Raw genomic sequence first — 14,142 nt, forward strand, 5'->3', positions numbered from 1 at the left:
ACTTCCGTCAAAAATCTCTAACATCTCCGTTTGTTTAGTGACGTGGCAAGCACGTGGGCCCCAAAAAAAAGGGCAAATACCAGAAACAACCCTCAGTTCGGTCAACCATACCTTTGCCTCCCTATTTGACCGGTCCCACGCCTCTTCCCTCCATTTTTTTGCTGTTCCTTAACCGTTTTGCCTCCAAATTGAAGCAAAATGACTATACCTAATTTGACTCGATGTTGACCATTATAACAAACTCAATTCACCATCTATTTCCATGTCCATCAAGATCAGTATACATAAATTCAAATTGAACAAGCAACAACAAATATGAACATAAAAGCTAATTCAATCAATCACTTTAATATGAAAAAGATCATAAGAATTGAATCATCCATTGACAAATGACTCATACATAATTTGTCCAGCAAAATGCATAAGCAACAAGTGCTTAATGTTGACTGATAGTTTAGCAAAATGTAAGCGTTAAGCAATAACAAAAACCAATAGTTCAAATTGGATTAAAATCCTGCATATTCAGATGAAGCTTGGCTTGGTTGCATAGGCTCTGATGCTTTCCATTGAGCACTCCCAGCTGCCGGATTCTGGCTACTTTGAGTGGGAGGCTGCTGATTTGATTGTGATGTTGAGGCACCAACATTGGGACCCGAAGTACTCTCCACAGTTTGCTTGATTTTCTTCCATGTTTTCCTAGACTTGATAACTTGGTCCTTGACGTTAGTAGACCCCTTTGGTGCAGCTGCTCTGTTGACCTACAAATGAATGAAAGAAAGGACCAAATTACTTACTTTGCCTCATTTCAACAACACAACCAACAATGCTGCAAGTTCAGTTGACTTTAGCACAGTAGCTTTTGCACACAACCAATTACAACCAACCAATTTGACACAACCAACAGAACCAACCAATTTTAATACCAATTTCACACAACCAATTACAACCAACAGAACCAACCAATTTTAATACCAATTTCACACAGCCAACACAACCAACCAATTTCAATACCAGTTGACACATATACCAATTTCAGTCAACCATTGCAACATTTCAGTCAACAAAAACACCTAATTCACACAACCAAGTACTAGGCATGTGCATAAGCAGTTCAAACCACACAAACCTCATTTCTCTGCCTCTTGTTTGGAGTTGCTCCACTTGATGTTCCTTCTCCCTATTCCAATTAGTTGGTTGGATTAGTATAACAAAACATAACTTGTGAACATGAATTGGATGATAATAAGAAGAGAATGTTGATGAAAACAACTTACTGCTGCTGCCTTTTTGGCCTTTGTTATAGGACAACCCAATTTGTTGTGTCCTTGCTGGCCACATATTTTGCAGGACATCTTAATCCCAGCTTTAGAGAGTTTCCCTTCTTTAGGAGCAGGTGGTGGTGGGTGATTTTCTTTCTCTCCTGGTTCTTTATGCCTCTTCATCTTAGGTCTTCCAGCTTGCTGCTTGTAAGGTGGAGGTGCAATGGGATAGTCAACAAGTTCCCAATCATCCTCCCCTGCAATGGGATAGATGATGGGGTTATAGGCCTCCATATATGAGCTAGGCATGAGGTAATCATCACAATACAAGGCTGCTTCCTGTTTCTTGAATCTAATTGCACAAATTGCATGCACACAAGGGATCCCACTAAGCTGCCACCTCTTGCATGTGCAAGTGTGGAGTCCCAAATCCACAGCATGCTTGCTGCCTCCCTCACCAGTTCCAATTATTTGAAAAATAAACTCCCCACTTCTATGTGCTCGGTATTGTGTAGCTCTCTGCCCTATCTTATCAATTATCTTCTTTATCCTAGGACCAACCAAGTCCTTCCACTTCTCACACGCCACCCTTCTATTTGCATTCCTAACCATCATGTCCATCCTAATCTTCTCCAACATAGTCAATATAGGCTTATCCCTAGCAGGTAGAATAGCTGAATTAAAAGACTCACACATATTGTTCAGCAAAATGTCACACTTAGATTCATCTGTGAAAAAGGCCCTTGACCATTGTGCTGGACTCTTGTCTTGAAACCACAGCCAGGCATCCTCATCTAGCTCCCTCAAGGCATCCATGTGTTTGTTATACCAAACTTGAGTACTAGAACGAGCTGCATTCCAAACCAACTGCTTGAGGCCTTCTCCTGGATGTTTTGACTTGAAATTATTGTAGAGATGCCTAACACAGTGCCTATGCTCAGCATTGGGGAACAAATCTGTCCAAATGCATTAAGAAACAGTTAGTTAACTTACCAAAAAAAAAAAGTTATTGAAATAATGTAAAACACATGAATGAAAGAAGTTTTTTTGAAACCAACTTACTAGCAATTGCATTTCCCAGCCCCTTTTGTTTATCTGTCATAAACACATAGCTACTATCCCTTTCCATTCTTAAATCACATTTCAGATAGTCAAGGAACCAGGTCCATGTCTCTTGGTTCTCAACCTCACACAAGGCATATGCAACTGGGAACATCCCATTATTTGCATCTATACCAACTGCAGTTAGAAGCTGTCCAGGATGCTGCCCTTTGACATGACAACCATCCAAACAAACAATAGGCCTGCAACCCCTCATCCAGCCCTCCTTGCATGCTGCAAAACAGATGTACATCCTGTGGAACCTCCTTACAGGACCATCCATTTGTGTCTTTATGTCAATTGTGGATCCAGGATTGCTCCTAAGCAATTCCTTCCTGTATGCAGCTAACATGTTGTATTGATCAATATAGTGTCCTTCATTCATCCTCTTTGCTGCCCTTTTTGCTCTTGTGATTGTCTGCACACCAACGTCTAACTTGTACTTCTTTTCAATATGATTGTGGATCCCTTTCCTGGACCAATTCTCATCAACCATAAGATCCTCAGCAACCTCTTGAGCTATTCTTCTGTAAGTCAAGAAATGACTTGTTTCAACTGGAGAGCAGGTATGCTTCTTGTTCAGTGTCTTGATTATGAGTGTATCACCCTCACCCTTGGAAGTGCTAGCATACAACCTAAAAGGACAGTCCCATTGACAGTTGACCTCTATCTTCTTCTTGGAATTTTTCTCAAACCACAACCCAAGTTGGTTTCTAATGGCACACTCCCTAACAGCTTCCTTTAATTGTGCAGAATTTGGAAATGCAAGACCTAACCTGAACTTTGGATTTTTCAGATCTACTGACCTAATCCAAGGTCTAACCCTCAACCCCTTCTTCCTCCTCTTAGGAATTGGATTCCCATCTTCATCCTCTTCTGATTCACTCCCACTCAAGCTCTGCAAGTCATCTGAATCTACAGCTTCTTCAGAACAGTAGCCAGTGAAACCCATCTCTTCATACTCTGGTACAACTCTCGGCTCTGTGACATTTTCTTCAAATTGAACATCATCACACTCATCATTCTCAATATCATAGTCTGAATCAACATAGAAGTCAGACCCATCACTGCTATCCTCATCCTCCTCAACTTGTGCTTCAAACTTCTTCTGCCCTTTATGCCTTGTGTTATATCTTGGCTCTCTAGGCTTCTTCCCCTTTCTGTTTAACTTAGCCTTATGATGAATGGGCTCCTTCCCCTTGTTTTGTGCAGCCTTAGATGTTTGCTTCCCAACAGCCTTAGATGTTTGCTTCCCAACAGCCTTAGATTTTTGCTTCTCTGCTTGCCTCTTCTCTAATTCAGCAGCCAACTGTTGCCTCACAGCCAATGCATCTGTTGCTCTCTTCTCAGAAGCCTCCCTTTCTCTTAGCTTTGCTTCTTCCCTTGCCTTCTGCTCAGCAGCCTCCCTTTCTTTTTTTTCTGCTTTTTCTCTTTCCCTTTGCTCAACTTCTTCAACACTAACTGCAGCAGAAGCTTGACTCTCTCTGAATTCGGCAGCCTCTCTCTCAGCTCTCTCAAACTCCTCTCTTTCCCTTTTCTCACCGTCCTCTCTAGCCCTCTTCTCTATATCCTCTAGTTTTTTGTTCAAAGCATTCCTGGCAGATGTAGGCCACAATCTTTTAGCAGTGTGTTTCACCCTTCTAGGTTTAGCTTTAGGGGGCTGCAAGTTACCCATATGCCCATGTCTTGTTGCTGTATTACCACCCTGCCCCACCTCACCTTGGCCGACACATGCTTGTGAACCCATGATGTCTGGTACAATATCAGATAAACCAGCAAAAGTGGACTGACTTGGTCCACCTTCCACATTTACTCCACTCCTATCCTCACCCACAATATTGCCAGCAGAACCACTATCATTTGCAAGATCAATAATTTCTGCCTCTACTTCTGCATTTACTCTAGTGATGCGGCTGAAATAGCCTCACAATTTAACCCTGCAAAATGTAGTTGTCAGTATAGGATAAGCAGGGATCGTTCAATCCGGGGATTGTAGGGTACACCTACACAAAAAGGTCAATTAACAAATAAAAGAATAAAATGGGGGTTTTGAAAGTTGGTTCCTAATCTACTTAAAATAAAAACAAAACAAATAAAACTATATTCAATGATCGACTTCCCTAACCTAGACCAATACCACTCGGAAATTACTAAGTGTAAAAACAGAAAATCCATTTCAACATGCTACAAAACTGTGCCCATCTTGAATGCATAGATAAGAGCTCAAATGAAAAGCCTCAGCGGATCAATCCATTTATCTGATTCGTTCTAATGTAGGCTTGGATCGGAAAAGTCCTTACCAAGCCTAATACTACTAATTTTCGAAAACACTCAGCGTAATTCTCTTAACTAGTAGTATTATCTAACCCTCGAATCAACTCACACGTGCAAATTAACCATTACACATAGAATTTAACACGTAATTTCCAGAATCGTTTAATCATTAAAGCATGATTTTTACCACTTTTTAGAACTAATTGCTACTTGTTTAACTCAGCGCCTTAACAAATAACAATTACCCTTGGCAAATTAAGCATACACACAAGAATACTCAGCGTGATTCTAGCATGCAAACTTATTAACCTAACTCTGAAAATTACCTAAACACATAAAAGGGCACAAGATTGTAACATGCATCATAAAAGAATTCTCGAAATTAACTCAATAATAAACTGAAAATCTCAAAAATATTAATACAAATATTCTGAAAATTTCATGTCTCCAATTACACAACTCGCAAATCCAAACACACAAAACCGAAACAAAAATTGTAAGTAGAGTCATAGTTACACTTTGAAGCTTTCCTCAGCGGCTTGGCAACAAGGTGATGAACTCGTCTCTACTATGGTGGTGGAGCGTCCTTGACTCAGCGCCTAAGAACTTCGTAGATTGATGGATGGATGGTGGTCACGGTCTTGTAGGTGTTGGAGGTTTGAGGAGTGAATTGGGCAGAGTCTTGGAATAGTTTTTGGCCAGGAAGTGATAGACAAGGAACTGATCTTGGTCAGGAAGTGATAGGCCGGGAAGTGATCTTGGCTAGGAAGTGATAGAAATTCTGTTCTGGACGTTGCCTATTTATAGGGGAGCATTGGTTGGCTTTTGTCGATCATACCCTTCATCATTGGACGGATGGGATTGCATCATAATTCCTTTAATTTTCCAACTGAAAACGTCTCCTTTATGGCCTTAACTCCTCTCATAATGGGGTCTTTTAACAGCTGAAACGTCTTTCTCCTTTATTCCCGAACTGAAAACGTCTTTCTCCTTTATTTATTTTCCAGCTGAAACGTCTTTCTCCTTTATTTATTTTCCAGCTGAAACGTCTTTCTCCTTTATTTATTTTCCAGCTGAAACGTCTTTCTCCTTTATTTCCCTTCTTCATTGCTTGGTCAAACGTCTTAAATTTCCTACAAAAAGGTGGAGAATATCAGATTTTTTTAAGAGAAAATAAAGGGAATTAATGTAAAGACCGCAAAAACGTCGACGGTAAGGAATCCTGATCCCGTTAGGATTTTTTTCATAAATTTTCCATTTTGCGCCTATTTTACGCCAAACATTGTACAAGACTCTTAAACTGACTCGATAACTCAAAACACGAAACTTAAGGGAGAAACAAGTCTAAAATGGGGCATATACTCAATAATATCGTCGCACTTTATGCTCCTATCATCTAGCTGAGCCACCAACTGCATTTACTCCATATCGTTCACTATATAACTGGCTAGCCATCAAGTTTGCTTCAAAAAAAGCCCTTTCCTTCTCTCTTAAAGTCTGATTGTTCAAAGGATTGACAAAATCTTCATCGGGTGGCAATGCAAACTCAGCATATGCTTCTTCTTTTTTCCTAGGACCCCCACCTGTAATGTACACAGTTATCTGCCTCTTCTTCAATGGTATCATCTTCACCATCTCTATGGCATCTCCATCACTCTTGATCTGTATGAATCCTTCATTGGGTGGTGTTCGAGGTATCTTGAAGTGGTAAGAGATTGGCTTCTCCCTGTACCCCAATGCATGAGCAATATTATTCATCTCCACCCATGAGATCAAATCAGGATCTAGACCATCAAGGTATATCTTCCCCCCCAACTTGTTAAACTTGGGAACCTTGTACTTCCATGTGCCATCCAACTTCTTGTCAAAATAACCACCATGAAAAATCTCCATTGTATACAAGTTTTCTGGAACTGGAAGAAAAAAAAACAAGAACAAAAGTCAGCACCTATCTTCAGTTTTCGAAACCCATTGTTCAATCATCAGTTACATGTTCAAGGATGACTTCATCACGCAACAAAACAGACTATGGAGATGCAATTTCATGTGCCTTCAACTCAAATTTTAGATAACTTAAAATATTCAACATTTAATTTTCTGGAAAACAGATGGGGATTTCAACATTTAAAAACCCCAGTTTATGTTCAATGATGATTCAACTACAGTCCAAAGCAATGTTTAAAAACTCATAACAGACAAATCAATTTGCTTTCTTCTCTTTTCTTTATTAAAGTAGCACAATGAAACCCATTTTAATATGGAGATGAGTTCATCGGTGGAAGCTTTCTTCTCTTTTCTTTATTAAAGTAGCACAATGAATCCCATTTTAATATGGAGATGAGTTCATCGGTGGAAGCTTTCTTCTCTTTTCTTTATTAAAGTAGCACAATGAAACCCATTTCAATATGTTCATCAGTGAAACCCAGAAGAGAGACAAACTCGTTTTCAACTTTTGGACAAAGTGCGTTTACATAGGATACGAATATAGAACAGAAGATATAGATTGGAGGACTCACTTTCGCCTGGTGGTCCATACTCCCTAAATATCCCCCACATCTTCGCCATGATAGTGATCCTCCACTGTCGTAGATTCCAGAATCAAGTCCGTGACCTGCTTTGATCAGACTGTTACTGTGGAATTCTCACTTTTCGAATCTTTTGGAGATAAAGGTCAAATCTTGATTTTGGGAGGGATTGGGTATGTTTTGGATCAATTTCAGAAGACTGAGGAGAGAGAAGTATCGAAAATGACGGAAATGGGAGCGAAATGTGGTTTTGTTCGATTAGGGTTAACTATTACGTAAAAAGTCCATTATGCCCTTTTTTTTGGGGCCCACGTGCTTGCCACGTCACTAAACAAACGGAGATGTTAGAGATTTTTGACGGAAGTATCACGTTGATTCCAATATAAGACTTTGGGTATCACATTGATACTTTTGAGAGTTCGGGTATCATTTTGGCCTTGGCAGAATAGTTTGGGGACCGTACCTGAATTTTTCTCATAACAAAATGCCCAAAATTTTGATGGTTCCAACTTCTAAATCACAAAATACCACTTTTTGCTTCCCACTCTCAAAATAATATTGATTCTTCGGCCGAATGTCAAATAAGAAATCAGCGAAGTTTATGAACAAATTGAAAGATCTTCAAATGTTAAGTGTCATTGTTCTAGACCAACATACAGCAAGGAACAACTTTCTAGAGTTAAAAAGACCTTAAGCATTTTCAGGGATTAATAATGATTATCAAAAGCTACCTAAGGTCTGATTGTATACCATTAGCTAATTCTAACATGACCAAATCAAAACCTTAATGTAGAGTACTGGTTTTGGTAAGAGCACAGCAAACCAACAATGTCAATAACATAGCAACAGTTCTCTCATCAACCCTAAACTCAAAAACATGAGAAAGATCAACATGACAAACACATACTAAAGACCCCTATGACAGTTGTATAAGAATTCAACTCTGATAGACTAATGCATCAAACAAATATTAAACCACTTGCATAACCCAATAACGCAGGCCCTCGATCTTCGTACCAAAAAAAAAAAAAGCCATTCCCAAAACCGACTACCCCAACAGCCAAGAATCAAATTCTTCTTTCTCTTCTCATAGCAAAACTAAGATCAATATCATATATTTACTTTTATCCAAATAAGCCTAACTTTCAGTCCAACCCGATCATCAACGATAAAACAACAAAATACAAAATCAGTAATCAATCATTCGAACACCAGATTAAGAAGCAAGAAGAACTCAGCGACGATTACCTTTTATGGGTAGATGAATGATAACACCCATCTCCTTTCCTTTACTCTTTACTCTTTCGCTCCCCTTTTCACCCTTCCTCTGCAAACACATACAAATACAGTTAAAATACAGTTTGTAGCAGATAAATACAGTCTGTAGCAGATAAATACAGTTTGTTTTTCATTTTAGTAGCAACAATTAAAATTGGAAAAGACCTTTATCTTCGTATCTCGAATTAATACATAAATCGGTCATTTTTCAGTTAAAAAACACATCGAGTTCTTCCCTACAGATCCCCAAGAAACAAAAGCTTAGAGCTACTAAAAGGCAACAAATAGCTACAAACACATTACAATACTCTCTGGAGAGTGAAACGTTTTGTATTGTAACAGATGCTGCTTATTCTCAAATGCTAGAACTTTACTTGCAAAAACAAAAAAACTCAAACTTACCAGTCAGATTCTTCCTCACCTTCAATGACATTAATCACATTCTCATTTTTTTTTTCAGAGAAGAATTGGGAAAGACAGCAATCAACTTTGGTTGGAAAATTTTGCGAGATAGGAGAGACATAGAGTAATTAAAATTGAGAAAAATGATGAAGATAAAGGAATCACTGGGTGTGAAGTAAAAGATTCATCACAGAATTTTATCCAAATATGTCAACTTTATAAGAATTCTAGAAGAGTTGAACACTATCTGGAGGCTTCTCATTGAAACTGAATGCCATAATTTGTGGTGAAGAAAACAGTTAAAGCAAAGTTTAAATCAAATCAATTTTAGGCTTCTCCAAAAGTGTGAAACTGTCTTTGGAAAACTAAATATTAAAAAACTTGGAAAGCAGATTACTTTTTCATTCATCTTGTTTGGAGCTTTCTTGGTTCGTCACTGTCAAGTAGTCATAATTTTGAATTGAGACGCAACATTGAATTGTCATAAATAGAGAGTAGAAATTGAGAATTAGACCCTTTACAAAGGAAAAGCTCATTCTTTGAGAGAAAAATTCAATGCCAGCAAATAGTAATCACTCTCCAATCCATGAGAATTACTGGAGTTCTACACAAATAAAGCAAATGAGATGGATGATAGAGGTTGATTTAATTTGGAAATTCCTAATAAGTTGAACCTTTCACATTCAAAAAATTGTATTTATGCATACTCATTAATAGTTATTTCTACCTTCCTTTCAACAGATTTTAAATTTACCTTCATCCTAAAACCATATCTTTTCTTTTGAAGAGACCATTGTAAAAAGATGCAAAGAAATGAATTCATGGGAAACACAGATATGTGGACCATATAGCGCTTATTAAAGAGAACAAACAATTTAATAGAATGAGTATTTCTCAATCAATTTAAGATACAGAAAAGCCGATAGCACACCTCTGATGGCTCTCTGCATTTTGCGACGCCAACAACTTGTCACCCTTTGATGCATTACACAAAATAACAAATTAGAACACTGAAAGCAAATCTGTCCCATGAATATATAACCAGCAAGCTACAACTCAAACTCGTAAACATTAAGAGTTTTTCAAGTCATAGACCTGGGAAAGATCATGTCATGTTTTCAGCATCCCAAAGATGCGTATTATGGCATTCAAGTCTTGAACCTTCAAACTTCCACCTAATCTGAGACTGTAAAATTAATTTGAGTTAGTCATATCCCTATATTCAGTTTCCAGACACACAATTATGTTCTCCTCCCAAGTTTTCTTACACAGTTCCGACAGTTCCAATTGATACCTTCAAAAACCAATAAACAAAACAAAAAGACTCTACCTTTACTTCATTTTCAGTAATCAAATTTCAAATGAACCCAACCCAATATATAGTTCATTTTCATGCTTAATACTAGTTGTGTAGTGTGTGAATATATAGTTCCAAATGATACCAAATCCTATCAACATGCAATGTATATTCGTTCTCTTTGTCCCATTCGGGCCCTTGAAATTAGGCATGCGATCATGTGATCGGGTTTTTCAACCAAAAGCAAGTAAAATTACCTCATTCTCATTGCCTTAGACTGAAGCACAAACCGATCCTCATTGTTTGATAAATTGAGACCGGAAAGTTGAGAAAACGTAGCAATTGAGAAAATACAGCGAGTGTTATACTCCTAGTTCCCGGTTTCCATTGATAGATGTCATCTGATACATGATTCATAAGATTGATATAAGTTGAAATCAAATGTAAATTAATACATAGGAAAATACTTCTAAGCTCCATTGTCTACTTCAGCCTATTGTGCACAATTAAACAATAACTCACATAAATAGACTTCAAAAATTAGACCAGTTAGAAATATTTGGCTTTTTGTCAATGCCTACCACTTTTCAAATTTCTTAGACAAATCTTTGATTATTTTTATACCACTGCTGTATGTCTTTCCCTCAGTATCTTTTTCTAAGTCCTTACTAATGCAAGAAAAAGTGAATAGCAATCTTTACTGCTGCTGTTGTTATGAATGTTGACAGTTTATTACTAAAGTGAGTAGACACTGAACCCGAAACAAACACCAAATTTACACGAAAATAAAGTTTTGATTCAGCTTAAAAAATAATAATGTTCATAAATATCAAAAAAATATTTCAAAACAGAAGGAAACACACTTTTTCAACGGTTTCACAACCATTTCCACTCTCCCGACAAAATGCAATTTAGAACAATGACGTAGGCCAAAAAAAAAAAAGATTTCTTTTATAATTTGTAAATGCCATATCCATGTAAAGGACAAACAATACCATAGCATGAACTTAGGCGCATAATCCAAAAAAAAAAAGAAGAAGGGGAAAACAGAACCATCAAATAACAACATATATTTCACACAAACGACATAACAGGATAAAAAAAAAAATGAAATAAGTAACAAACACAATCTAGAGATTAAAAACAACATTACAAAAACATAAAAGAGGAAAGAGAAAATGTCACCTGATAGAGAAATGCCAAAAGTGAGACTCAACTTCTATCAACAGTCCACACCTATAACAACAGTAAATTAAAAACTTTATATATAGGTAGACAAACATAATCAAAATCAAATGGAGAAAAATACCGAACAAAGCCATTTAAAAAGAGCACTACCTTCATTTCAAGGACTAATCAATTGCCTATTTCTATACTTTGGTTCAAACAATCAACAAACTTGCTTATAGTTTTCCTGTAGTTTGCTAAATTCAAATCCTCTCAGCACAACAGGAGCATTATTAAGCTCGGAAAGCAAAATAGATATTAATATCATGAAATGACTAACAATAGTTTAAAAATCCAATATATAAATTATTCACTTTGCAGCCGAAATTGAAAAACTTTACCCAATAACAGACATGAAGTCAATATTGTACTTAACACTGATGATAAAATTAAAACAGTACAAAAAAATCGTAGCAGCTCAAAATGAACGATCTGCAATAGGGGTAACCACCAATAAGCAAGATTTGAAAATGAATTGCACAACAGGAGAATCGATAACCGATTTACAAAGTTTTTAGCTGATTGTACATGTAGTTGACTAATTCTTTTGATTTTAAGACCAATATTTGGCTTCAATATGTGTTCTTGTTAAAAAAGACGAAGTCCAAAGATTCAAACACATTCCTTAAGCTGCTACAATATTTTATGATACCACTTGCATTAAGTAGAGGTTTTTTTGGCTACATCATCTTACTAACTTAGTCGTCCTCAATTTTGTATCTGCGAAGTGGTAGTTCCAGTCTCTATATAAACAGTCCTTTAAGATGAACACCTACTGTCGCTAACCCATCTTCTATCTAATATACAATATTCATAAGAGCGATGGCAAAGAGAGGAGATTTTACCAAAAATATTCCCAAATGAAACACACACCTCTTCCAAAACCCAGCAACCTCTTGGACCAAAATCTTCAATCTCTCGTCTTCTTTCTCGTACCCCAACAATCTACCATCAAAATCAAAAACCTTACATCAAATCGAAAGGAATAGACACTACAACTTCACTTGCCAATTTTCAATTAAGCATAAACACAGCGAAGCGACTAACTTTAACTTTCAAAAAACTCAGAATCGAAACTCTGAAATTACATAATCAAATTCAATCAACCAAGAAAACCCCCAATTCAGTAACCCTAACCGTAAAAGCTAATCCTCCAATACATTAAACAAATCCCAAAAGTATCATCCCCCTCAAAAACATCTAACAAAAGAAGAAAAAATCCAACAACAAAAACCACAGAACAATTCAAACCACAAATCCAATACCTTGCAACCGGTCTTTCCTTTCTTCGATCTTCTCTTTTCGTCTCTTCTTCTCCCTTTGTCTCTTCTATTCCTCTTTTCTCTCTGCTCGCTTCTTTCGCTTTTGTTGAAAGAAGAGCAAAGACAGAACCCTCGATCATTATACCCATCCAACACAGAGAAGAGCAAGGACAGAAACGACTTTTCCACCAACTTGATATTCTCCTCGAACAGTGAGGATAAAAGGGCTTTTCCGACTCTTAGGAACAGTGTAACAGTAACATTGACGCTTTATATATAGAATAATGTCGTAGTTAGTTAGTTTATTTATCATTTATGAAAATCCAAAAAATATTGTGACTTTCCCACTACTATTCATTTGTAAATCCATGTGGGCGTGAGCATTACAAGCACTTTTGTGTGTTTCACCGCCCTATCTAGGCCTTGCACCAAGAAAGGCCGTCTATGTGACTTTGTGTGATGCAAAGTCATGCTTGAATGAGGCTCGGTGCCTTGTTTAGCATTTTTTCTAGTTTTATTTGTTTGTGCAAGTGATTTCAGTGATCTAGAACCATAGGATTCTTAGCTAGCTCGTAATCCCCGAGGTACGATAAACCGGGACGTAAATACTTCCCATCTTTGATGACCGTGTTGATTGTTACGCTATAGGCGAATGAAAAACGCTCAAATCATAAATACACACGGACAACTGTAAGAATTGTAAATACATTTAACATGGATTTCAGTAGCTATACTGCTTAAAACCAGAAGATTGATAAAAAGTTTGCCATTCTTCTTCTCTCTCTTAGTTTTCAGAGAAGAGCTATGTAGATGATGAAAGAGATGACTGTAAAGATTTGAGTTGATTCATAGAATTCAGGTATTAATTTCCACTTCCCTTAACCTCAGATTGTATTTTTCAAGTAGCTATGATGGTGCATCCATGAATGGTTTTTAGGATATTCATGATCATAATAGAAAGACATAATTTTAAGAATGACATTCTACAAAAATTGTTGTTTCAATCATTGATTTAGTTTATATAGGAAATGTATTTGTGTGTTTGTATAGGAACTAAAATGAGATTAATAAGTCCATTTTTTTTTTTGAAAGGATTAGTTGAATGCAAATTTGCTAATTTATGATATTCATAATTAGTATTTACTACTTGGACTAAACTTTGCTTAGAGTGAGATGGTATAAATTTTTCAAACAAAATGTAATTGTATAATTTTATACCAATTTCTTTTGAAGAAAACTTATACTACTCAAATTTTTGTAAAATTCATTCCATTGCATAAAACCTTAATACCCATTCAAGAATTTGATATTGGAATTTGATGCCTCCATGCCCAAACCTTAAATTGTCCTATTTTTGGATAGTTGAGATATTATGTATACTTAATGATACTTATTCATCGTTGCATGTTACCCGTAATGCATATTAAGTTAATGCGTATATGGGATCATAGGCGGAGTGCTGCTGGATTTTTCAATAATATGTAGAGATAATTTAGGCATTATAGAGATATACATAA

At 36.8% G+C, this 14,142-nt stretch overlaps 1 protein-coding gene and 1 long non-coding RNA gene across 3 annotated transcripts; both read right to left on the reverse strand.

The window, feature by feature from the left end:
* Positions 1 to 316: 316 nt before the first annotated feature.
* On the reverse strand, positions 317 to 7,348 carry LOC133716300 (uncharacterized). Its single transcript, XM_062143006.1, has 6 exons — positions 7,151 to 7,348; positions 6,044 to 6,547; positions 2,322 to 4,283; positions 1,275 to 2,215; positions 1,127 to 1,177; positions 317 to 758 (listed from the first exon to the last, which is right to left on the reverse strand). Exons 1-6 carry the CDS (start codon positions 7,197 to 7,199, stop codon positions 507 to 509), a joined length of 3,759 nt encoding a protein of 1,252 aa, XP_061998990.1. The 5' UTR covers positions 7,200 to 7,348; the 3' UTR covers positions 317 to 506.
* Positions 7,349 to 10,466: 3,118 nt separating this feature from the next.
* On the reverse strand, positions 10,467 to 12,642 carry LOC133713572 (uncharacterized). 2 transcript variants are annotated; one of them, XR_009848098.1, is made up of 3 exons: positions 12,629 to 12,642; positions 11,322 to 11,372; positions 10,467 to 10,537 (listed from the first exon to the last, which is right to left on the reverse strand). It is a non-coding gene; the product is annotated as an uncharacterized LOC133713572 (long non-coding RNA). The 2 variants fall into 2 exon arrangements; XR_009848097.1 differs by lacking the exon at positions 12,629 to 12,642 and adding an exon at positions 11,475 to 11,853.
* Between the last annotated feature and the right edge of the window lie 1,500 nt (positions 12,643 to 14,142).

This window comes from Rosa rugosa, chromosome 6, assembly GCF_958449725.1.
Source record: "Rosa rugosa chromosome 6, drRosRugo1.1, whole genome shotgun sequence".
Taxonomy (NCBI): domain Eukaryota; kingdom Viridiplantae; phylum Streptophyta; class Magnoliopsida; order Rosales; family Rosaceae; genus Rosa; species Rosa rugosa.

Bases quoted from the DNA above. Each gene is read 5' to 3' on its own strand.
- LOC133716300 (XM_062143006.1), bottom strand. From the start codon at position 7,199: ATGGCGAAGATGTGGGGGATATTTAGGGAGTATGGACCACCAGGCGAA. The intron at 4,284-6,043 runs GTGGCTCAGCTA...TTAAATTGTGAG, and splicing joins ATATGGAGTAAATGCAGTTG to GCTATTTCAGCCGCATCACT. The intron at 1,178-1,274 runs GTAAGTTGTTTT...TAATTGGAATAG, and splicing joins AGGCCAAAAAGGCAGCAGCA to GGAGAAGGAACATCAAGTGG.